Here is a 27,009-nt window from a genome sequence, read left to right as displayed (position 1 = left end):
TATTGATGATGATGATGATGATGATGATACGCTGATCATTTCTGATGCAGGAATGGAAGAAGTTAATAAAATCAGGCTTTCCACACAAACAAACGTGAATCTGTTGTTAATATGTGGGGATAAAAGAGAGATTTAAACTGTGACTCGGACAGAAGAATGCGGCCTCACACTGCAGTAATCTGATCAATAATCTGATCAAATCAACCTGTGATATTGTTTATCACCAAAGGCGTTTCAAATTAAAAGTGCGCTTTGTCATTTTCACAAATTTCAATGACATTTACAAGCGTTGGGAAAACTCCATGTTCCGTGATTTCTAGACATCATGGCTCAGTCCGCCTCCTTTGCTCCAGACCGCCTTCATTCACAGACAACACACTTTTGGTCAATTTACGTGCAGGGGGCATGTCAGGAGCCTGGACCGGAGAATACGCTCAGGAGAGAGGCGTGTAACTGCAGGCGCGTAAAAAAGAGCTTTAGTTTAGACCGTAGATTAGGGCCTAATGTGTTTACTGTGCTGTGTTACTGAAGCTGACCGTTGATGGTGGCTCCACGAAAGTGTCACAACTCCTACAACACGGCGGTGAACATGTCTGACGAAATGCCTGGTTTCATTAACTACTGGCTGCTCTGAAACTTGTTTAAACAAAGATAACCCAAAATAACCTAGAGTATTATATACAGTATGTTGATCTTTTTAAAGAGTTTGTAATTGAAACTCATGACAGCTAACCTGTAATTTATTATACAGACACATGATCCGTTCAAAGCAAGGAAAAAGACCACAGACTGTGGAGCAATATACAGGATGCTTAATGTAAACTAACTTATAACTGACATTTATTTATTTATTATCCTTATACCAGCTCTCTCATTTTAAATAATCTTTCTTTCAAAAAAATACAATGAATAGGGGCCACTGGCTTTCTCTACGTTTTACTGCATTTGTTCCCATTGCATGTCAGTAAATGCTGAAGCTCAAACTGCCAAAGCACTGCAAGCAGCCTCATACTACCAGGTTTAGCAGCTGATTGAAAGTGATTGTGATGGGAAGCATTTCTCTGAGTTACTGATGTTTACATTCTGTCGTCAGACACAAACTGGATTGGTCTTCGTAAACTGGAGGAACTGGACGTGTCTGAGAACTGTTTGAGCGCTCTGCCCACGGCTGTGACGCACTGCCTCAAATCTCTGAGCGTGCTCAATGTGAGCAGGAACCAGCTCAGCACCTTCCCTGACCCATGGGCCTGTCCCCTGGTGAGAATTCAACCTGTCACTAGCTTTCAATAGCTTTCTGCTCCCCTTTCCTGATTGGTCCATCAGTTATTATCTTCTAAATGGATGAATGGTTGGTTTGCTTTATGTCGGAGCTGATATATCCTACTCAAGTAGAACTACTGTTACTTGATTGAAATTGTACTCAACTATAAATACAAGTAAGTCATACATAAAATACTCCAGTACAAATAAAAAGTAGATCAATTTATTAGCACTCAAAGTAAAAAATGACTCGTAACTTTTGCCCCCCGTGTATATTGTTCTCTATTTATATCACTGGATCAAACCTTTTCCAGCATTCCTCTCTTCAAAATAAGCAATAAACGTATGTTTGAATAATGCTGATATATCAGAGTATTATTGGTATGAGGCACCACACAAGGGTGAGATATTGGTTTTGTACTGGAAGTGAAAAACTTGTGTTGTGACACCACTAAGGTCATACAAGCTTTTAGCTTTATATATGATTTCTAAAATGAGTCGACATGCTGGTCAAAAATGTTTACTGTTTGCAGTTAAATGTTTAATTATTTTCCCATTGTTAATATCCAATTATATCGAATTTAACAGGGAAAAATAAAGTTTCACATTAGGACACAATTAGTGAGCCAGTAAGAGTAAAATAACCGTCTGCAGAGATGTAAAGAGTAGTGATATATATTACGCAAGTAGAAGTACTGTTACTTGATAGAAATTGTACTCCCAATACAAGTACAAGTAAGTCATACATTAAATAATCAAGTAAAAGTACAAAGTAGCTGAATTAAATAGTACTCAAAGTAACTTTCACCCCTCTCGTTTATTTTTGGTAATAAATCTTGCCACGGTTCCCTTACATACAGTAAACATCTCATGTATTAACGTGAGATGTTGACATCTCTTTGTCAAAATATACGATTATTTTTTAAATGAAATGACACCAATTCATTCAATTCAAAATGTAAACAATTCCCAGGCTCTAAGTATAGCTACTTTATGAACTGTAAAACAATGGTAAATGTACCATGAGGATAACAACATAATAGGTAGAAACCACAACCAGAACCCTAGAAAATGGCACGACTAAGAACATACAGTATGGATTATGTTCAATGTCCGTGAAACGGAAATAAAAAAAATTATCACCAAAAATTATAATTTACTCGTTAACGGTTGGGTGTAGAGCTGTAACAAATTACTTTACTTCTTTTAAAATATACTTAAGTACAAGTAAAATCACTGATTTAGAAATAAACTCAAAGAAGTAAAAGTACTCATAAAAGCAACTCAATTACAGTAACGTGAGTACTTGTAATCCATTACTTTCACCTCTGGGTTTCTTGTAATAACACAATGATGATATTTTCTTGCTTCCATCCCAGAGGCAGTTAAAAGCTTCCTCCAACATGATCGAAAGTCTTCCAAACACCATCTCCATCTTCTGGAAATCTCAGCTGCAGGAGGTGGACTTCTCAGAGAACAGCCTGAAGGAGCTGCCCTCGTATATCTTTGAATTAGAGGTAGGAGACATCACATTGATCCTTTACTACCAGTGAAATACTGGGAAACAATCATGCAGTTTGATCTCAAGTGGGCCACAGGTCGTATGTTGGGGAAAATAAATAATTGTGCCCTAGTTTGCACTTCTACGTGTACATAAAATACAAAATATGTAAGAAACCAACAATATCCAAGCAGTAAGTGACAAATATCAGTTCCAACTGGATATTCACTCTAAATATTCTAGATTTTTTGACAAATTTGTATTTACTGTAAATAAAGGGAAATATTATGTAATAATTTGAGGAAAAATTGAATAATTTTGTTTGAATTTTGAGTCAATATTCAAAGGTTTATTAGCATGTGCACAGTAAGGAAACTGTACAAAGAAAAACAAACACATTTGAAACAAAGAACAAAAACAAAATAAAGAAAAGAAAAGTATAATAACAATAGTAAAAAGTAAAATAACAATAATAATAATAATTTAAAAAGTAATAAAGGTATTACTGTACAACTGTTTAACAATAAAAATGACTGCAATCATGCAATATAAGCACTGGGAAAAGTGAAAAGTGAGTTTCATTCTTGTTTTCTCTGTCATTTTTATTTTCTCCTGCGGGCCGATTTGGATGCTCCAAAGGGCCGGATTTGGCCCCTGGGCCATGAGTTTGACTCATGCGTCTTAGAGAATGCTCCTCTAAATCAGTGTACCCCGTTTCTCTAACTTTTGAATCCAAGTATGTCCAAGTATGTCTGACTATAACATTTTGCTCAGAATACTGTGAAAAAACAACTATAATAACACACATTTTAAAGAATCTCATTTTGTAAATAATAGGAATAAAACAGTATTTAATAGATTTATTTCTATAGTGTTTATCATTTCCAGTCATCTTCCTCCTGATGTGGGACCAAGACTGACCTTTGTGTTTTCAGTTCATTTTCTAATCAAGATCATTTCTACCATCATTTTGTGTGTTTTTGTGTCATTTTGTGTATTTTGTTGTTTGTCTGTTCTTTTTATTTTACAGTACATTTGTCTCTTATTTTGTTTGTTTTTGTTGTGTTGTTGTCGGTAACAGGACATATTTTTAGTGTGTGTGTGTTTCTGGTGTCATTTTGTGTAATTTGTCGTTGTTTGTTTGTTCTTTTTATTATTCAGGATATTTTTCTCTTATTTTGTGTGTTTTTGTTGTTGTTTTGTGAGTTGCTGGTATTATTCAGTGTAATTATCATTTTTAACTAAAAGTGTGCCATCATGTAGCCTAGGGGTACACATACCCCCATTTGAGAAACACTGTTCTAAAGTGCGTGCGTGCGTTTGCCGCTGAGGAGCCACCAAGTGGCAGCGCTGCGTTTTTTATCCACTGTCTGCAGCTGAGACTAAATAATCAATGAATATTAGACTCTGCAGTTCAGTCTACACTAAATCAATCATTATGCCCACACAGAGAAATCAATTATCGACTTTAACACAAAGGAGTAATTCTAGAGTTAGAAGGAGTCACGTGCACAGATGATGCTATGAAGGACCCTCACACTGAAATGTTAAGATGTGGGACAAAAACTGACCAAATTGGATATTTATTAAAGCGTGGGTTTATTATTTAGTTTCAGAGAGTTCTGGTGCTGCATCAAATATTTTCATTTTAGAGATTCAACACTGTTCATTTGACAGCAAAAGTTTATTTAGTTTTAGTCGTGGTCTTTTGATGAAAATGCAACTCAGGTTTAGAAAAGTTTTGATGATGACTATTTCATTTAGTTTTAGTCAAATAACATTTCATAGTTGCCTCACATACACCGTACAAGAGTTTATGCATTTTAAAAAGTTTTATTAGCATTGATCAACCTGATATTGGATAGTTTGAATGTTTGTAACCACACACAAACAGATTAGATGTGATCAATATGTAAGACCACATGAGTTCTGACATGTGACAATATCATTAGTTCACAAAAATATTAATATATTTTTCAAATCAAATCAAACTTTGTTTATGTTGCGCATTTCATATATAGAATATAATTCAAAGTGCTTTACATTAATAAAACCTTACAGTGATTTAAAAAAAAAGCCCATGCAAACTATCCACAAGAAACCCCAACATCACACCAACCTACAGACACATACAGTATAGGAGGTTAAATTAATATGATCACTGTTGATATCACTGAGTGGTTAAAAGACTGTGTGATTTGCCTGTTCTCTCTCTCTCTCTCTCTCTCTCTCATCAGACACTGGTGTCGTTGAGGTTGTGTGGTAATCACATTGCAACCCTCCCAGCTCCCAATAAGTGGAGGTGCTCTCATCTCAGGACCCTCGATCTCTCCAGGAATCATCTGGGCAAGTATGTCCACACTGTGTGTCGTCTAAACTCTGCCTGTGAAGAAAGTGGTCGACTTTGAATGTTAAAATCTATTTGATAGATATAACTCAGCTTTTCTGCTCATTATTTATACCTAATTTAGAACAAATAACTCGTTTTACTCAAGGTCAAAGTTTACAGTATCTACAAAATAAAAATACATTTTAAAAACTCGAAAAAATGGTTTGTAACAATGTTAACAATAACTTTCTGTTTAAATAACTACACCAATTATTAGTTGTTGAGTATTAACGAACAAATTATACAGATTGGTGAATTCAAATCTTGTCTTTTCTTATAATTTCTATTTGTGTTGTACACTACCCATCTGAAATTAGTTAACATGTTTTAATGTATGTGAATGGTTCATATGGAGATACTGGACCACAGTCTGTACTTTATGTCACTGCAGAGAAAAAGTATTTATCTGCATGATGTGGGTTCTCTGTTCAGCTTGTTTGGTCTGAATATTCATTTTTATTTTATTTATTTATTTTATTTATTCAGTTTATTTCCGACATGGTTGCATTCACAGAAGTTTTTTTTCTGTACATGCCGAAAAAGGAGACGAGAGAAGCAGTTTGCTTATCCAAGTCCCGTCCCCTGTTTTGAACACAGTCAAACAGGTCAAACAGTCTTAGGTTGTTCTGAACACAATTTCATTTTTTTTTTTTTTGTCCTTTTTTATGTAGGATTTATTCTCATCTGTAGTCAGTGTTGTCTTTTTTCATTTCTCCTCCTCTCCATCGTTGTTCGTGTCGGCCTTGTTCCCTGCAGATTTCATTCCCAGACGTTGTTTGCGTTCCTCCAGTTCAAAATAGAAGTTCATCTTCTTTCGAAGTTCCTTGTTATCTTCAGCATACGAAGGATTAGAAAGGCACATACCCCCATCATTAGCAGGCCAATGATCACGACCCCTAACAGGTAGAGGTCCTCCACATCTTCCACTGAGAGGATTGAGAGGCACAGCATTTAGGTTTTTCCCTTTCCATCCATGACGTAACCACCTGGGAATGTCTCTTTTGGACACACCGGTTCGTGTTGTGATCTTCTGTTCGTCATTCAAAATAGATTAAGATTAATCCATGTACTGTTCGTTCTTTGGTTATTCCGTTTTTAAACCAAATTAAAATAACAAATAAATGGTGTGGTTATTTTGTTTGACTGACTTAAAACCAAAACAGAAACACAGAAACAACAAAACCAGAAAAGCAGCGTTTTTCTGTTTCAAAATCTTGTTTTTTGTGAGAAATCGGGATATTTACAGGGAAATTATAGTCATATTCTGTCAGATCAAACTCAACATTAACTGAAGTCCGCTGCACCTGGTTTCGCTCCCCAGATCCAGGACCAGGTCTCCTCACACAATAGGACTGTTTAGGATTTATTTCACCTGGGGGGTATTTCATCAAAGTGTTCTCAGTAGAGCCAGGCTTATGGTTAAAGAAGATGTTATTTAGTCAATTTATCATAGAAAACAACTGATCATGTGATCACACACTGATCGCGTGCGTTTGATACGTTTTTTAACACCTGTCAGCATTTAATAAAAGAGATGATGTAACTCACGATTAAATAATATGTAATTTATGAGACTAGTGAGTGTTTGATGAATAGTTTGTTGAACTCAGCACTAGTTTAGTATATTTTTGTCTTTGGGAGCCTTAGTGCTCTGCCCTGTGACTGTCCCTGAAGCCCCTCCCTCTCTGTATATCCACAGCTTTCTCATTAATAATCTCTGATCAATGAATGAACACATTTATATCGTGTGGTAAACGGAGGCGATGGATACACACGTGTCCTTATATATTATTACTGATGGTTTAAACACTGTGATACCTCATTAAAAATACGATACACATTAAACATGTAATAAGATCATGATTCTATCATCGTTTGCATGGATTTAAAATCATATTAAAACATTTACCGTGATATTCTGTTTAATTTCCTTTTAAAATACCGTATTAAAGTGGTATTTGAAAAAAAAAAAGGATTACAAAAGTCTTTCTGACTTCTTTTTCCTTTTGTGGATCTTTATTGAGTGTTTTAAAGCATCACTAAATGACTTCTTTAATAATGATGGTTTCATTAGAGTGAGTCTGCAGCGTAAGCCAAGCCTGCTGCTTAAACCTGGTCAGGAGCAGGTTTGACCCAAGACTTAATGAAGTAAAACAGAAAAAGGCTGCTTGTCTGGTTTTTGATATTTCTGTTTTGGTTTTAAGTCAGTAAAACAAAATAACCACACTGTTTATTTATTTCATTTTTTTTTATTTGGTTTTAAAACAGAATAACCAAAGAACAAACGGTACACAGATTTAAATGAAATGCTATTAAATATGTCATTATCATCATTTTTAAAATGAATGTGACGGATAAAAAAGTTGAAAAAAAGATAACGGACAACATTAAAGTCTGTTGCGACCTGTGGCTCGGACCAATGTAGTAATTTTGTCACCAACTGTCTGTTCTCTTCTTAGTTAAACTCCTCCCTTTATTTCATATTCTCCAATAGAACAGAAGAGGGTCCCAAATCCAGGAGACTGTTGTTTTTAACCACATGGAACAAGAGGGACCCAGACCCAGGTATGTAAACCATTGGAACTGTGACACATGAGTTTTAGGCAAACTAATAGTACGTGGTTCTGCATATGTTTTTTTTTTGGTTTTTTTTGCGCTGATATATACCGTCCCAAGCATCCTCCTGACTGTATTTTCTGTCTAATGGTTTGCACTGGAAGTTTTTATTTCTTACTCTAATCCTGTGGTTGTTGGCTTGTTGTGAGGATTCTGTATAATTGTTTTGTTTTTTAGTAGAAATCCTACAAATCATTGATTCTAATTCAAATAGAATGTAACTAATTGTGATGCAATCAACCGATCTAACGTTTCAACTATGCTTGTGTGAGATGTAGTGGGTGAAAGGTCACACAAAACACAAAATAAAAGACACACTCTTCAGTGTTGTGTTGACTTTGTGACAAAAGCTTTTTTTAGTCCTTAAAACACCCTAAATAACTGTGCCCAACGCACATTGGCCCTCATTTATTTACCTTGCGTCGAAATGGGTGAAAATCTAAGTTTGCATTTGGTCGTACGACCGGACCAACGTGTGATCAGTGGAACCCTCGAATTTGACCAATCCCAGTTTACAAATAATCAGGTGTTGATAAATGTGATACGCGCTTAAATCTTCCTGGTTTGGAGACCCCGCCCACTGAGATAAAACAAACAGATCTTCACATCTGAGGTGGAGCAAAACAAATATGTGCTTTTTGACAGTGTGAAAACTGGACTTAAAGGTACAGTTTTTCAGCATTCCTGTGTTTGCCACGTTTTGCTGTTTGCTGAGCATTTGTCCCTGTCAGCCACCGTATAATGGCCCTCAGAAAAGCAGGTAACGTCTGCCCCCCTGTGTGCGCTACGTATACCTTCATAACAGAGATCCTGGAGAGACACACGGAAATATGACATTTATATCGCTCTTACACTTTAGGCAATAAATAACACGTTAAAATAAATAACCAGTGACGTGCCGTGACCACTAGGATTGGGGAGGCAGGGTGTAGCAAATCGAGACCACCACCAATGACAATTTCATATGTTTCTGCTGGCAAGTGTTAATTCAATTCAATTCAACTTTATTTGTATAGTGCAATTTACAACAAAGTTATCTCAATGCGCTTATCAAAATATAAAATTCATAATAAGAAAGAAAAAACCCAACAAGATCCTCATGAACAAGCATTTAGCCATCTAACAAAATCAACATCATAAACACCATTAAAGAAACATAAACAATTATTTAATATAGCCTCCATACTCTCCCAACAAGATATATCTCATGACACGGCAGTACATCTGTTGTTTGTGTTGGAAACACAGAAACACAGAGAAAATGACAACAACAACAACTCAGAACAGCCTCAGTGAGGAGCATCTACAAAGTCAATCCTTCCTATTCACTGTAGAAAATATGAAACATGTTCTGACCTTTCCTTTGCTGAAGGTCTGGTAGCTCAAGTGTTGGTCTCCCATCTTTTAAAAGCTGTCGTTTTTCCTCAAAAAAAAGTTTCTCTAGCGCTGTCATCCTGACTGTAGTGTTATCCCACCCACTAGCTAGAGAACATAGCAGCAGCGGTCACGTGATATCAATTCACTAATGCACTGTGAACTTATGACAGCTGAGGCTTGTTTAATACTTTATTTTTAGTCATATATTCAGATTTTGCTGTGCTGCAGCACAAATCCACACACAGACATGGGATCTGATCGTAGCGTACGATCACGTCAGAATTGATAAATACTGAAACTTGCCTGAAGTAGGTCGAAGGCATGTTGACTCAGATCTGAGCGTACGGACGGTTGATAAATGAAGGCCATTGTTCCCTTACGGACGACAGAAAGCGTAATTCTGCTCTTGGAAACAAGAGAAATGCTATGTTGTACACAGCTGTAATAACGATACTTATGAGATACATCAGTGATCCATCCTGAAAAATGTTAAATGTGGCCATAAAAGGTAAATGCATGTATGATGATGTGATGTGTACTAGGCAGAGACTCTGTGTACATGACTCCACCCCTTACCTGCTCAACACTCTGCTACAGATGGATCTGTTATTAGACTTAACAACTGTTTATGTTCCACCATAGCAGAGTTTGTTTGATATTGACATTCAACAGATATTCAGATAAAAACCAAAGTTATTCAAACACTTTTAATACTCTTTTGTTAGGGGTTTAACGATTCATTTTAACAACGATTCAGTTGGAATCACGATTTGTTGTTGCCGATTCGATTCATGGATGATATTGGTTCATTTAGAACTATTCGAGCTGAATCGATTCAGTAACTTTTTATTTAAAATAATATTTCAACCAGTGTGACTGAAATGAATCCCTGAATACTGGACAGTACACGTGAGCTTTCATAGATTCCGGATGTTTCTTGTAAGGTAATCATCTATAAATTAATTATGGACATAAATAGACACGTAAATAACATTTAATGGCAAATACTTCAATTCTTTTTCTATAAAAATACATATTAATATTTCCTGACTCTTCTACTTGGTTTTCAAAAGACCAACAACACCTGTTCATGTTCAATGAGTCGTCATTGAAACATATAAAGTCTGATGTTGATTAAAGCAATTAAAGCATTATTTCTTTGTATCGATACAATCGATTGATTCATTTTAAACAATTTTAGATCGATTAATGTCATCTGGAAGGACAGATTGATGTAGTTGGATCGTTTATACCCTTATCTTTTGTGGAATTAGACTGTTAAAAAACATTTAAACCACTTTGGTCAAAAATATGGAAGCCATTAAGCATTTTCAGCTGAATCTCTGTGGAGTAGTCCCAATATCAACCTAACTTCAGCACGGTTCAGTTTCCATGTCGGTGCGTTGCTTTCACCCTTTGGTGTTGATCTACATTTATCATTTCTACCACGCAAGAGGAACGGGAAGTTTTAGGTCTAAAACCAGGAAGTTGTTTGTTTCCTTTTTTAGCAGCTAACATCTGCTCTTACGTTGAAGGAACAATCAACGTTGGCAGCACAACGAAGTGCTGAGATTTCATCCTTTCGCCATTCAGTAACTAACATCAACCAACCCTCGTTCTTTACACATTTCTTTTAACTGCTGCGCTTTTAAGTGTTAAAAATCATCCACATTCCGTATATTTCTAGTGTTGATCCATGTGCCAATCCATACTGTATATGGGTGGTTGTCCTTTCCACAGTGCAGCTGAGATGTCTGATTGTTCTATTGATTGTTGTATTGTTATGTTGTTGAAATGCATTGTTGCTAATGAGCTTTATAGATGTCTGATGGTAAAAAGGCAGCCAGCGGACAGGAGCAGTAAATAGGGATGATGATGATGATGATGATGAAATCCAGCTCAGTTACTGTAGATGTATAACAATGTGGGCTGAGGCTGAACCCACACTGTAAATTATCTTCTGCATAATGGAACTGATGGGAAGTCAGCTCCATATTGCAGCTACATGTGATCCTTCAGCTGTTTGAGAGGAACGTGTGCTGTTCATCTCAGTGGTTATTCAGTTTTAGAGCTTTTTTAAAATCAGATTTACTGATTGGATTCAAATCTATCTTTATCATTTTTTCTTCTTTTCAAACACTGAATATATTCAGAGTAATAATCATACTGTACATGCAGTGATGCTTTGCCTTCTTCTGTTTGACCAGTTTGTCCGTTAGAGTTTCCCATAATTCTACGGGATTCCCTGGAAGTTCTGTTCCTGAATGACAACCACCTGGAGTGTGTTCCTCAGTCAGTGTGTGCACTCCACAGCCTCACTGAGCTCTACCTCTCTAAGTGAGTCCCTCTGCTCTCTGACCAGGGTTGGGGTCAATCACATTTCTCATTAACATTTACGTTTTCATTTTTCCATATTCAATTACAATTTAACGATGATTACGGTGACCGTATTTTTTCCCGATTACAATGATTATTTCTCAATTACAATTATTTTCTCAATTACTAAGGTTCAATTACAATTTCACTAACTTTTATTTATGTAGCGCTAAAAAATAGCAAACATGCAGTGTGTATTTTGGTGTACCGTGTACGCTCATCATTTATAGGCCTGTTGTGATGATTGTATGTCATAGAGTTAGCATCATTACATTTACATTTTAGTGCATTAATTACAGTATAATGTCTAATGTAAAAGCCCAAATATGGACAAGAGATGGAATTTAGCAATGTAAACTATTTGTACAAAACATCAGTACAGTATTGTTACTCTTGGTATCGTCTCTATTTAAATAAATAAATATTATATCCTAACTCTATCCTTTACCACCTGTATGGGTGCAAATATTCACTCACAGGTAGTAGGAAACTTCATATGAAATATATTTTAATAATTGTTAACCACATGTGTATAAGCCATGGAACTACATGATTCCCCAGTTTTATGCCGATTACAAAGTCAATTATCTAAACTAACCTATAATTAAATTAACATTACAATGGCAAAATGCATTTTGCAATCACGATTACAATTATATTTGTGCCGTAATTGTAATTGTTATTGTAAAGACATTTAAATTAGGTTATTGACTTATTAATTACTTAAAATAATTCATGAAGTAATGTAATGATCAAATATGATTAATATTACAGTACACCACTTAGTAAAACCTGGAGTTTATCAATAACAAAAACTTAGATCAAACTAATTTACTTTGATGTTATAAACTTTGTGTTTTAACATAATAAATATACATTTAAGGAAGGTGTAAATCAGTCAGCTGTTACACAAAACTATGTACAGATTAGTTCATGTGTCAAATTTAAGGCCCAGGGGCGAAATCCAGCCCTTTAGAACAGTGTTTCTCACATTAGGTATAGCACTACAGGGGCCACTAAAGAGAGAGTGGAAAACTAATGAATCAAATTATGAAAAAATGGGGATTTTAAAAGGTGTGTTTTTAGTTTAACTTAATTATCATAATAATGAAGATGGAAATGATCTTGATTAGAACATGAACTGAAAATACAAACGTCAGTTCTGGTCCAACACAAGGTGGGAGATGACCAGATATTATAAAAACTGTAGAAATAAATCTATTCAGAAAGCACTAAATACTGTTTCATTCCACCTTTTTACAAAATGAGATTCTTTTGAATGTGTGTTTACACTCAATCATTCTATCATTATGATCCATAGTTGGTTTTTTTCACAGAATTCTAAGCAAAACAAAGTTGGACGAAGGGGGCACATGGATTCAGAAATAAGAGAAAGGGGGACTTGGGCCAAAAATGTTTGAGAACCACTGCTTTAGACCAAAATGACTAAATAATTCAGTTGTTCAGTATTTTAGCCCTCGAAATACACAAGCTCACAATTTTCCCCATCACATGATTTAAAAAAAAAAAAAATCTGAAATTGTTCAAAGAACTCTTTATTCTTCCAAATATCCTGCAATTTTCTGTAATTTATCTTAAAACTTTTTTTTTTATAAGGGAAGATTCAAAAGTGAGGGGAAAAATTCTTTTTAAGACCAAACATGAAAACACACAAATGGATCGACTCTTTGCTAATCTATGACAAGGAAGTCATTGCAGTTAAATGATCCTGTTCATTATTATAATTTCCAGTATTGCTAATAAACACCAGAGCTCAGATGGTACAATTTACTCTGAATATTCATTATTTGCTCTAAGGCTTTAGAAAATTGTTTTGTGTATTAGACTATTCATTATAATCGTGGGTTCAAATTAGCATCATAAAATGTGATCAACTGCTGTACGAAAGATGAATCTAAATATGTTAAAAGAGACGAAAAAGAGAGAGAATAAACGCAACTTTATCATTGTACAGTACAATCCTAATTTATTATTGCGTTCTGGTCCAGAATCTTTATTATTGTGTCCACAATGACCAGATGGTTTTTCACTTTTCACTGAGCTTTTACTTTTTGACATGCTGCACTTCAAAAACCTAAAACAGACAAAGAGTTGACCCACGCTACAAAACTACAGCACCCGCCTGTGAGCTCAGCTAACATTTTCATTCAGGTAATTTACACTTTAGAGAATATCTTAAGGATTCACAACTCTTGTGTTTCTCATGTTTCCAGTAATCCTGGAATCCGTGAACTTCCAGCAGAACTCGGGCAGCTCTCAAACCTCTGGCAACTGGACATTGAAGATCTCACCATCACTAATATTCCCCAGGAAGTAAGGAAAGAAGGTACAGCACAAAGGCAGGAACAGCCAACATTCCAAAAAGCACCTGAGATGAAATTGGCCACAATAAAGACTAACACCGGATTTCCACTGGATCCGTAACTTCTCCGCTGCAAAACTGCAGAGCAATTTGCAGTCCTTCAGTTCCCACTGCCTCCGTTTCTGCTGCGTAACTGTTGCAGCAATGACTCAGGAGATCCCACTAGTTCACATGTGATTGTGCGATATAGTGAGTTGTAGTGAATACAAAGAGAACCACAGTCATACAAACACTTCATTGTGTCCTTAGAGAGGAGCAAAAGGAAATTGACTTGGTCCTTCCCTGTAGATCTTCAGCTTTTGTAGAGATTATTGTGATCCAACCAGAGATAAGGTCCATATTTATATGAGAAATAGGATCCAATCCCGTTTTGCCCCTGAAGAAAACTGTTTATAGACACCAGCAGACCCCTGTGACCCTGAAGGAGTAAGCAGGTCAATAAATGGATGGAATTATGATCCGCCTTGAACACAGAGTATTTTATTCTGTGTCTATGCACTACTTCCTGTCCTGCACGGGATTATCTTTGTTGAACTGCTGTAGCACAGCTCTAGCGTAGAAGGTCTGAGTATTTGGTGCAGAGGTCTGCAGCATGATGGAGCAGTTACGGAGCAGATTAGGATACGATGGCAATTGGTGGTTAGATCCCTACTCTCCTGTTTGCGCTTAAAACGCATTGAGTTATGCACGTTCCTCTTACCCATATTCTCCCATCTTTACTCCTGACACGCCCACAGGACTCTGTGAATAAAGGTGGTCTGATGTGATTCATTTACAACAAAGGCAGACATGTTTTACTGCTGTCTGGAAATCACAGAACATGGAGTTTTTCTAACAATTGTAAATGTCATTGAAATCCATGAAAAAGAGCACACTTTTAATTTGAAAAGCCTTATTTTTAGATAATTCAAACAGCGCTGTTGCAGATAAACATTGATAATAATATGAATTGATTCATGCAAGGCTGTGGTCCACATTTACTACACAGCAGAAGTCCTCAACGCTGATGTCTTTCATTCACTTTCTTGTAAGGACAAAACGTAACACTTCATTTGAAGTTTTATACATAAAGCTGACATTACGCTGTCATTATCTGTCACGAATAAGGTGTCATGAAGGCTGTCATTAAGTGTCTTTGCTAAATTATGACACCTTTGGAGCTATGTTGGCATTTTTTGTGTTAGGTGGAGGGATCTAGTGGGGTTAGGTATGGTTAAGGGTTAGGGTAACTAAGGGTTAGGGTAACGAACACTTAATGACAGCCTTCATGGCACCTTATTAATGCTAATGACAGGTATCATGTCATAATAATGACAGCGCAATGTGTTCCTGTAAAGAAGCTGTTTTAACTCTCCTTTATCGTATCTTTGTATTACTTAGTTGAAATAGTTCCTGTCTTCTGTTTGGCAGTAATGTGTGTTTCCTCATTTGAATTGAAAAAATGTCCCTTAAAAATCCCTTAAAGCACTTGTTGATTTCTGCTCTACCAGGCCCAGTGGCTACTCTAGCTTACCTCCGAGCTCATCTTCGCCACGCGGAGCCTTGTAAACTCTTAAAGATGCTTGTGATTGGTCCAGCACGGCAAGGAAAGACGGCCCTCCTGGAGGCTCTACAGACGGGCAGATCATCTCCCTCCACTCCATCAGAACGCACCATCTCCACCTCCTCCTGGCAGCTGGACAAACCTGGTGGAGGCAAAAACAATGTGAGGTCAAAGGTTGCACCTGTACACTCAGAGCACGCACAAGCACAGCTATTCATGCCGTTTTCCACAGTTTTTCTTTTCTGAGTCACTTGAAGGAAACCTTAAGAAGCCTTTATTAAATGTTGGGCTGTAGAAGCATTAAAAAGGAGTTACACGTGTTTCAGCCATTATGGCCTTGTTTTGGTCAGAGCACGTACAGTATATACTGAGACTTCACGACCAGGGGCGTAGCACCACATTTTGAGCCCTGGGTATAAACCATGTTGTTGGGCCCCACCTGTAAGTTTTAATATGTTCACATTTTTTTCCGCCCAGAAACTACACTAATATTCTTATACAAGCTTTCTTTTTTCTTCACATTAACCCAGAGGTTCCCAAACTTTTTTGGGTCGTGACCCCATTTTGAATATCACAAATGTCCTGCGACCCTGCATTTTATTTGAACTAGATTTATTTTTGAGAAAGTTAAAGTATCGGTTACAGTTATTTGATATTTATTGTGTGAACATTTTTTAAATAGAATTTTAATCAGTTTTTACCCATGTTTTTTTTTTTTCTTTTACCAATTACTAGACATTTAAACCCCATTTTAATTCCAGGCTGACCCCACATGGGGACCTGACCCCACATGGGGACCTGACCCCACATGGGGACCTGACCCCAAGGTTGAAAAAAAACTGCAATAGCCTAATAACTCCATATCTATTGCTTGTATTTTATAAATATTTTCTATTATATTTTAGTAGTTTATTGAATATTGTGTTTGTGACATAATTTTGCTACAATTTAAGAGGCGGCTGGTAGTGGTTTTTTATTCATTTATTTATTTTATTTTATTTTTTGGGGGGGGCGGGGGGGTAAAAGGTAAATATAGAATAATTAGAATCATGGGGACACTCTGGCCACCTACTTAATTTTATTTACAGTTAAGATTTGACGTGCAAAAGGAATGTTCCACATTTAAATACACGAGAGTGCACGTAGTTAATTTCTAATATAATAATATATTGCCTAAAAAAGAAGTGTTTTAAAGTAAGCAGCAGCATTTCCTCATTTCACCTTCTCTCCCTCTCCTTTCTTTATTTCTTTCTTTCTTTGTTTTTTTTTTCTTTGTGTTTTTGACCTGGTTTTCCTTTCTTGAGGAAAAACATGCTGCTGTGTATCTCCCGCTTCATGTCATATCCACATCCACAGTTCAGACGACCTGCCGCAGCGCAGCAGCAGCAAATGTGGGTCGAACCATTTGCACTGTTTTAAAGGGGGGTAGCTGAGTAATTGTTTTTAGTGCAAAACTGTGCTTAACAACCAGTTTATGTTCACACAGGGACCTTTTCCTTCCAATATAAATAATCTAAGGATGATTAATATGCATTTTTGTACATATACAGTACATAAAACAGATTTCTGAGGCCCCCCCTGCCTTGGGCCCTGGGTATTCAGTACATTTGTATATTATGAAAGAGCAAGTAGAGCTGTATTACTATTCCAAATTTCAGTTTCTTATATGTTGTAGTTCCTGAGATATTGGAAGCTGAAAATGGAAGAAAAATAAGGATATGGAAAATTGATACCCCCCCCCTCACTAAATTGGCAATATCTAAAAAAAAATTGATCCTATCAACCAAAGAATGTATAGTGTGCCTTTTGAAAATTCACGGAACAATTGTTAAAAATATCAGAATTTTTTGAGACATCTGTGAAAATGACGTGAAATGACCCAATTACAGATGGTGGAGACAGAGCTTCCTCAGTAGCACAAAACACCGTTTATGAACATGATAAAAAATGTGAATTGTGCAAGGCAAATTTATTTTTATAGCGCATTTCATACACAAGGCAACTTGATGTGCTTTACATGATCAAAAAGTACAACAGAAAACATTCAACATCTTTAAATCAATAAGAACATTAAATTTGGCAGCAAAAAACATTTAAAATAATCAACAATCACATTACATCATGTGCAGTTGTCGTAACATGCTGAAGTTTCTGCAACAGTACAAACTTCCTTTGGTACCAGGAGCGCCCGACTACATTTGCATCTGTACCTGAGGACTGTAAACACCTGTCTGAATTCATATCTACTGTTTGATTTTGGTCTCATGACAACTTTTATGGATGCCTTTTATGTTCCTTGATCAACTGAAATCTCTCCCTTTTGCCACAGAAAGACTCGGTGGTTTTCAACGTGTGGGATATTGGCGGCCAGGCCAACATGTCCACAGTAAACCAGTGCTTCTTCACTGATAAAGCCATCTATGTGGTGGTCTGGAACCTTGCCCTGGGAGAGGAAGCTGTGGCCAACCTGCAAACATGGCTGCTCAACATAGAGGTGATGTTTATAGAGATTCGACCGTTTAATTCATCCACATAATAGTTTTAAAACTGTTGCACGGCGCTCTCAGTTTAATTTTATACATCCCCCAAAAGTTAACAATTAATTACAATTACTGAACCTGAAATTGATAACCCCATAAAATGTAACCTTCCTGTGTTAGCTTTCTGTTAGCATCTCTTATGAGAGGGATGGGCAACTGTATCACAGCGGGGGCCACAAAAACGTGATTGTATCTGATCTGAGGGCAACAACATTTTTGTCGTCAGCATTAGAATAATGATTGATCTGAGCATTAATACAGGGGGAAAGGTTGTTTTTGTTTTTTGTCTTTGTTGTTTTGTCAGATTTTAGTCATTTTGCGTGTTTTTGTTATTTATTTGTGTTCTTAGTGTAATTTTGTGTATTTTACTCTCATTTACTACATTTATGTTGTCGATTTGTGTGTTTTTGGAGTCAATTTTTTGTGGTTTCTATATTTTTCTGTCATTTTGTGTATCTTAGTTAACAGTGTGTGTGTCTTTAGTGCGGAGCTATTCCGTAATGTGTTGATGTTTTTTGTGTTTTTGTAGTTTTTTTGTTGACAGGTTGTTGTGTCTGTCTTTGTTGTCATTTTGTGTGTTTCTGTGCACTTTGTGCAATTTTCTGTCAATTTGAGTGTTTTAGGAGTTATTTTGTATAATATGTTGGGCTTTATATTCTTTATAACTTCTTGAAATACAGTTTTTGGGGATTTTTTGAGGGGGGCACAAATATAGACTGAGGCCCCCGGGCCACCAGTTGCCTATGTCTGTCTTATAACATGTCCATTTTTGACCTATGTCTAAAATCAGCTTTAAAATACAATAAAAACATTGTCATCTAATTAATTTCTCATCTCTTGGTTACCTTGTTAGGCTTCTTAATCAATGAAAATATTGGTATTAATATTTTTGGTGTAGGCATCTGAGCCTTTTTTGTGTCAGTATACCTCTCAATTATTGATTTTTTCAAATGGTAAAATGATCATCAAGAGAAATGACAGGTAAACTTCATAGTTTACGTTGAATTGAACTGTAAAATAAATGCTAATTACAATTACAAAGTCAATTATCTGATCTCAATTACACTTCAATTATAATTACAACAGCAACAGATTTTTTTTTTCATTTACGATTAATGATATGTCATATTGTAATTGATTATCAATTACGTGATTACAATTATAATTGACCCATCCCTGATTTGAACAGTTAAATAAAGGAACCACCATGAATTATTACATAATAACATGTTAAGGATTAAGCTTCCAGCTGTAAAAAACAAAAACAAAACCCTAACTCTAAAAAAATGAAGGTCAATCTCAAAACAATCAAATCTTTTAATGTCTGGTTGTTTTCTTTTATAACCAATGATAAAACAATTGTTTCTTTTAAATGTATGATAAAGCTGTCAAAGTTGGAGCCAGATCAGGTCATAATCAATGCTATCCCTAACCGTGTACTTATTTATAATAATCAACTATAAACCATTTTATCTTGCGTTAATGATGATTGTGCTGTTGTGTTCTGTAGGCACGGGCTCCAAATTCCTCTGTGGTGGTTGTGGGGACACATCTGGATCTCATCGACTCCAAGTTTCGTATTGAGAGACTGGCAACACTACGGGCCTATGTTTTAGCAATGTGTCGGTCACCGTCAGGGGCCCGAGCCACAGGTTTCCCTGATATCACTTGGAAACACCTCTAGTAAGAAAACATCTTGGACTAATGTAGTTTAATCAAACTCAGTTTCTAAGTGTTACAAAGAAGTAGAGCAAACAGCCAGCAGAGCTAAAGTTAAAGGCTCATTTTTTCCTCATGACTGAGAGGGAGATTTTTAATGTTTTACTGCTGATTTAATGTTCTTATTGATTTTAACAACATTAAATGTTTTCTGTTGCACTTTTTAATCATGGAAAGCACATTTAATTGCTTCGTGTATGAAATGTGCTTTACAAATACATTTGCCCTGCCTGCTTTGCCTTAATATTATACAGATATTGAATAATGATTGAATATTTATAATAATAATTGTAATAGTGTAAATATTAAAATATGATTATTTAAAATTATAACCCTCCCCACCCCACCATAGTAGATTATAAAAAGCTGCCTGTGTAAGAAGTAGCTCGTGAGCTGAAAAAGTGTGTGTGCAGTCTGTGCACCCCTGCCCTACGCTGTGAACGATTCCTGGTTAAAACCATGCTTGTGTTTAAAATAGAATCAGAGTAAGAACTGAACAGCGTGTGTGTGTGTGTGTGCGTGCGTGTGTGTGTTCCATGCCTGATGTGCCAGTGTGGTTAGTTTTAATCGTGTGTGTGTTTGTCTTTTCCCAGTGAGGTGTCCATGAAGACCCTGGAGGGTTTGGATGGACTGAAGAGGCTAATCTATAATTTGGCTCTCACCATGAAAGACACTAGGGTCTCAGCTTGTGGCAGTAAAGTGCTGGGAAGACTGGTGAGTGAAGCACTGGGAGCTGTGGGTCAGTACCTGCTGACCGGGGCAGTCAGAAATGTGAAGGGGGCATCATTTGTACACATCATGCTCCAGCACTTTGTTTCCCCTGTGTGCAGCCTGCCGATTCAAACAGACGCAGTTGTATTTGTTTCATTCTCCACCAGCCAAAATGGCTATTAACACTACCCGCCAAAGTTAATTTAAAGCCGTGGTCGTGGCTGAAAAATCTCAGCTGCTTCTTCAAAGTCTATTGTTCCGTGGCCGCGCTGAAACCTAACCCCACCCAGTTCAGCTACGTCTTGGCTCATTTACATACTAACAGTGATGGAACATTTACTGAGGGCTGGGGGGAGGCGTGTCTATGTGCACTCACAGCGAAGATACAGAGAGATGGGAGGAAGCTGATACTATATCGTCTTCGTGTCCCCTTTTCGGTGGATTTTACTGCTACTTCTAAAATTTTGAATTGAGGGGTAAAGACATTTATTTGAGGGGGCACTGCCCCCTCTTGCCCCTGCGTAGAGCCGGCCTCGCCCGAGAAACTGTTGTTGCCTTTTTTCCCTCTCATTTCATTGACAATCAGGCACTAACACAGTTGTTCCTAAACTGTCAAGACCCCATAATTGCAACAAAATGCATAAAAATGTGTTAAAAAAAAAAGTGTTACCTTTTTTGAAATTTTTTTTTTTTCTCCACATTTTTCCCCTTTCAAGATATTTTGGGCACGTATAAGTGCCCAAAATATCTTAACCCTTTTTTAATAATATCTAATATCTTAACCCTTTCTACCACTTTTATCACCCTATGTTGATTTATTATTGTCACTTTTAACCTCTTTTCCCCACATTTCCTGCTTCTTTTTTTTGCCATTTTAACCACATTAGCCATTTGTCATGCCCATTTTTTGCCAGTTTAAACTAATTGTTCATACTTTTTTGAATTACAGAGCATTACCCCCAAAAAATCTCTCCCCTTTATTCCCCCTTATAGATGGTTCTTTCTCCACGACTGTTCTTCAGTGTTCATGTCTGTGTTCAAACACCTTCGGGTTCGGTGGGGGTCCCCGGTCTTTGGCACCTTTTTTGGGTGAAAAGGTTGAGAACCACTGATATAAAACACACACCTTCACAACATCACCAAGTGCAGTGGTTAACTCGGCCAAACCCAACAACCATATTTCTGACTTAAAAAATCTTTATTGGTGCTCACAGGTTCATGGCAGAGAAACAAAGACCTATATTTATCCACATGTTTGTTTTTTTAAGCTAAAGGTCAACAGTTAACAGTACATTAGGCCGTAGACTGTAGTGGTTTCATATGTAGGTTTAGAACCATCAGAGAGCTCTTTGTAGTTAATGCTCCGCTAATGGATCTTTAACTTGGCAACGACCACAGATTCCTTTTTTTTCTTTTACTTCCTTCAGATTCCGAAAAGCTACCTGATACTCCAGGATGCAGTGTTGGCAGAGAAACAGCGACGAGAAGTTGAAGGAGAGGTTCAGTATCTAACAGATGCTCAGCTTAATGGCATCGTTGAACAGAACCCAGAAAATGACATCAGAGACTACGAGGACCTGCAGGCTGGTACAGGAACTCTGTGTGAAAATGACTCACTGACTAGCTATAAGTGACTGAAATCTATATAAGAATGTAACTTCAACCTTTGTAACTACTGAACATGACGATGCTGTAGATAGTTGGACAACTCAGTGCCATGCAGGCTTTCCCTTTTTTTCATGGTGGGATTCTGACCAAATCCAGCACCCTGATTCTTTGTAATATTTTTTAAAGTCAATGACAGGCCTCGTTTTGCTTTTTCCTGCTCTCTTATGAGCATAAACCTAGTCTACGAGCATCTCTAAACCAACTTATAGAGCTTTAAAATGGTCAGAGAGGTTTGAAGATAGGCTCTTAATGCGTCTCTTTAAGGACAACCGCAGTTATAACAACACCACAATGTTTACTTCCTTTAAATTATTTACAAACGGATGTAATGGAACAACCTGCCACTGTGCAACAGTCAAACACTGCTTAAGGCAACGTTATTGATTATTAAATATGAATTGTATTAAAGCAGGACATTAGGAGAATGTTTAGGAGTGAACGGACATAAGAATATCAGAGTTTAGCTGGCTATTTTCTGAGCACAGTAGTGTAGTGTTGTAGTACTCGATACTGTTCTTCATCTTGATTTCTACATTTTAAAGGTCTATGGTCTCAGACTGCCCAGACTCTGGATTTTCCAAGATTTTAAAGACCAGCACATTCATGTTAATCTTGCCTGTAAGATGGATTCTCCTAGTGTTCACAAACACCAGAATCCATCTTGTGCTGCTCCAGCCCTTACCCTTCGTAAGCGAATCAAACGGGTTCGAACCAATCTTGAAGCAGTGTTGTGGTTTAGGGCGGAATATCCGGGTGTGACGAAGGCACAAGCGTCGAAGCAAAACTGGCGCATGCGCAGTTGCGGGGAGATGAACTAGCTGGGCTACCGCTATTAACATAGTTCCGAATCAAAATAGAAAGATGTCAACGTAGGAGGATGAACATGTGGAAGCTGCTATAAACTCAGTTTTAGAAGAATCCAGCATTTCCTTTTTGAAAGAGCAACAGCGAGAGGTGCTTTGTGCGTTTTTGGACGGTAAAGCGGAGCCTTGTTTTTGTTATAGCCATAGCAGCGTCTCTGTCGTGTGATTGGCTAAAACAAATCATGGTGGACAGGAGCCTCGCCCAATCAGCCTCAAGCATTCTGTTCATGTCCCTCCCTGGTTCCAAAAGGATTCACCTGACACAGACCCAGATCGATGTGGAGAACTTGAGTTAGAGGGAGGGGCTACACGTCAATCTGACTCTTGCCAGGTTGCATTAAAGGGGACATATCATGGTTTTAAATCCTTCCTTTTTACATATAAATCATACAGTTGTGGTCTATATAAAGCGCAACTGCAATGCTTGGGTCTGAATTCCTCATTATTATAGCTCCACCCCTGGGGTGGTGTTTAGCTCAGTGGGTAGAGCGCCCGCCCCATGTACAGAGGCTATAGTTCCTCACCTGCAGCGGGTCCAGGTTCGATTCCCGGCCTGGCACCCTTTCCTGCGTGTCATTCCCTGCTCTCTCTGACCCCCTTCCTGTCAAGCAACTGTCATATAAAGGCCACTAGAGCCAAAAAAATCCTTTAAAAAAAAAAAAAAAATTATAGCTCCACCCCTTTTCTGATGTGCTTCTAAGAGCAACTCGTTTTGGTGCGGTCTCTTTAAATGCAAATGAGACACTTCATACCCCGCCCCCTCTCCAGGTTCAACTCCACCCTGCTCGGCCATTTTTGTAGTTTGATAGAAGAGATATGGCTATGTAGCGGTGCAGAAAAAGTTTATTCACATGTTATTTACACAATGTCAACAACAGAAGACTTGTCCATCCAGCTTTACATGTTTGAGCCAGAGTCTGACCCGGCGGAGCGAGATGAAAATGAAGATGATGAACCTGCAATTAAATTACAATTTAATTTTGCTATTTTCTGAGATGGATTCTTTAGATTCCCCTGCGTCATCACTTTCACTGTTGGCCCTGGCCATATTGGGGCCCTAAGCAGAATTTTTACATTTTGTATTTAGGTTATATATTCCTACACTGCTGTTTGCTTCTGCAACACTTTAAAATTCTCCATCATGGGTAAAATAAAGGTTCTTTTTTATTTTATTTAATCTCGTATGACTGTTATGAATTAAATTCACCAAAAGACATTTTACCTCCATAGAAATAGCCTGAATGATAGCATAGATTGATAAACTATAAACCTGAGCCAACAATTAACCACTCCTTTTTTCAACAGAGGTTAATGTACTGTATATACAGTTAACAAGACATTCAATAAATTATAATCAGGGCCTCTTAAAATGGTAATCTCCAGTCCACATCTTGACAGAATTATGCTCTCTTCTGTCTCATGATTAGCATTAGCAGGCTAGCGGCTGGGGCGTTTGTCACAACGTTTTTTTTTAAATTATTTCTACAACACACCAACCTTCGAGTGAAGCACGAGCCTCCTCTTTTTTGGACTTTTTCTTTCTTTTGCTAGCTCCCGATTCGTATTGACGTTTGGAAGCCATCTTTTTAAGTGCAAGCAACTTCCTGTCGGCGCATCGACCGCTGATTGGTCAGATGCTTTGCGCTGTCAATCATTGCTCGTCTCTTTTTTTTCTCTTCTGCCTTGGGCTGCTCTCCGCGCGCCTCACAACAGTGATGCATGTCCGCATGCACAAACCCCATGGATTGTGGGGCCCTACACACAGCGTGTGTGCTGTGTGTAGGGAGGGACGACGCTGGGTCGTAGTAACACATTTTGGGTGTAAACTCACTGTGTGTGTGTGTGTGTGTGTGTGTATGTATACAGACACATCATTGCGTGTGTTACCGTCCATCTCTGCACACAGCACTGACCGGCTGCATGACTGGGCGTGTCTTACTGCTACAACAGAAACGCCCATAATCAAGGCATTTTTTTAAATTTTTCTCCTAGTGGCAGGTCAGCAGAAAGCAGAGGTTTAGTTACTCTATAAACCACACTTCATTTTAAGATCGAGAATCCAATAATGTGAACGCTTCATTAAACTGTGTGAGCACCAGGCAGTAAAAAAATATCCCTCTGTTAATGTGAAACTAGGTCTGTTTGTCTCTGTTATCTGATCCAACAATGTCACATTTCACCAAGTTTACCAAACCAAGAGGGCAGGGCATGTTGTTTATCATCTATTCCTGTGTTTTTCTTCTTCACATGCAGCCATCAGTTTTTTAATCGAAACAGGGACTTTACTTCATTTCTCTGACACCAGCCATGGCCTGTGCACCCTCTACTTCCTGTCTCCCGTGTGGCTGTCAGAATGCCTGCATAAAATCGTGCACCTCAAGTCCTCTCGTTCTGTGGCCAGAAACGGGGTGATTCGAGCTGAAGACCTCAGGGTGAGCTTTGAGTCCAGATGTTCACTGCAGCTGCTTCGTTCATGCTTTGCAGTAACGTCGCTGTTTTGTGAGCAGATGCTGTTGGTGGGAACCGGGTTCACCCAGCGGACAGAAGAACAGTACTTCCAGTTTCTGGCCAAGTTTGAGATTGCTCTGCCAGTCACCAATAACAGGTAGATTTATAGCATTCATATGGAAACAGAAATGACAATCTCCATGTGATCTGATAACGGACACCCACGTAACCGTTAGTGTGTGTGTGTGTGTGTGTGTGTGTGTGTGTGTGTGTGTGTGTGTGTGTGCGCCAAAGACCCATATCACACCATGCTGCTACTGGAATAAATAAACAATAATTCATATTGAAAAAAATCAAAGTATGACCATACTGTATTAACCCTAGAATACTATTGCTATAATTATTAACACCATCACTATTGTCAGGTGATTTTTACCAGGTATAATATACCCTATAAAAAGTACTTGTCAATCAAAGTAAAATACATGACACATTAGAATAGTACCTGTCATGGTATGGTGTGGGCCCAAATGCAGAGGCAGAATTTGGCAGCTGTAAAGTTCAAAGGTGTTCATGTTTAATCACAAAAAAACTAAATCCAACAAGGCGCAGGGAACAACCGCAGCGGAACACGAGGAGGGTCGACAATACAATGATCCCGCAGTCATACAGTGTCCAAGCACTCAGCTAAATAGTGAGGGAAGCTTGATTGGGAATGGGCCACACCTGGGTGAAAACATGAGCGAGCTAATCAGTCACCAACCAAGCACACAGACATCACTGGGAGGTGGAGCCACAAGCAGGAATACCTGAAACACAGACAAGAGTTAAACTAGAACACAGAATAAACAAAGACTCAGAACAAAAGTGCTAAACTGTCAATTTTTTTTCAAAATCCTGCAATTTTCTGCATAATGATTAAGAAAATGAAGGAAGTGTAAGTGTGCTGCAAGTACTGATATCTGTCACTTATTGCTTGGAGATTGTCTGTGACTTACATACTTTGTATATCATTTAAACGTGTTAGTGTAAACTAGGGTACATTAATGTTGAAAGTGCTTGCTTTCCCGCCAAAATTCCTTGGCCCACTTGAGATGAAATTGCTTTGTATTTGGCCCCTGAAATAAAATAAGTTTGGTACTCCTGCTTTAGAGGCTTGGATCCCCATTAATAATTATACATAACCAAATTTATGGACACCCCCAATCGAGATAAAATGCGCAATATGGATCCGATCCAGATGGAACTGTACTCTGTACGGTAATTAAAGCTGCTATCCAGAGTTTCTGAGAGGACGTCTCAATGTCCCGCCCTCAACAGCCTCACATCCTCCCCCTGCCTCTCCCAATCTACCAGAAGCCACGCCTCTACTTTTCTGCACGCGCATCGCGGAACATAACGAGGTCGTATCGGGTCGCATTGATATAGGTCTATGGGTCAGGTCAGAGCCAGAATCATATTTGCATGTTTGCTGTCGTGACGCGCGGCCTTGTTTCTGTGCACAGTTTCGCATTCACTTTGATTGACAGTCTCAAAAACAGGAAGTTGAAGCCTATTGGCTGGGAGCACTCGGCGGTCATTTACATTTGTATAGGGGTCTATAGGACAAAGGAGG

At 37.8% G+C, this 27,009-nt stretch overlaps 1 protein-coding gene across 3 annotated transcripts in view; it reads left to right on the top strand.

The window, feature by feature from the left end:
• Positions 1–27,009, top strand: part of lrrk1 (leucine-rich repeat kinase 1) — an 87,864-nt gene that overhangs the window by 20,327 nt on the left and 40,528 nt on the right. For all 3 annotated transcript variants that reach the window (XM_028477265.1, XM_028477264.1, XM_028477266.1), the window contains 13 exons: positions 1,094–1,257; positions 2,640–2,777; positions 4,999–5,111; positions 7,645–7,715; positions 11,351–11,480; positions 13,754–13,866; positions 15,393–15,607; positions 17,775–17,939; positions 19,496–19,668; positions 20,298–20,418; positions 21,843–22,002; positions 25,200–25,378; positions 25,454–25,551. In XM_028477265.1, the coding sequence (XP_028333066.1) occupies positions 1,094–1,257; positions 2,640–2,777; positions 4,999–5,111; positions 7,645–7,715; positions 11,351–11,480; positions 13,754–13,866; positions 15,393–15,607; positions 17,775–17,939; positions 19,496–19,668; positions 20,298–20,418; positions 21,843–22,002; positions 25,200–25,378; positions 25,454–25,551 (1,840 nt within the window). The remainder of the gene's footprint in view (positions 1–1,093; positions 1,258–2,639; positions 2,778–4,998; positions 5,112–7,644; positions 7,716–11,350; positions 11,481–13,753; positions 13,867–15,392; positions 15,608–17,774; positions 17,940–19,495; positions 19,669–20,297; positions 20,419–21,842; positions 22,003–25,199; positions 25,379–25,453; positions 25,552–27,009) is intronic.

Source organism: Gouania willdenowi, chromosome 3 (assembly GCF_900634775.1).
Source record: "Gouania willdenowi chromosome 3, fGouWil2.1, whole genome shotgun sequence".
NCBI classification, from domain to species: Eukaryota; Metazoa; Chordata; class Actinopteri; order Blenniiformes; family Gobiesocidae; genus Gouania; species Gouania willdenowi.
The sequence above is the reverse complement of the archived record's forward strand: the minus strand, read 5'-3'. Positions and strand labels throughout refer to the sequence as shown.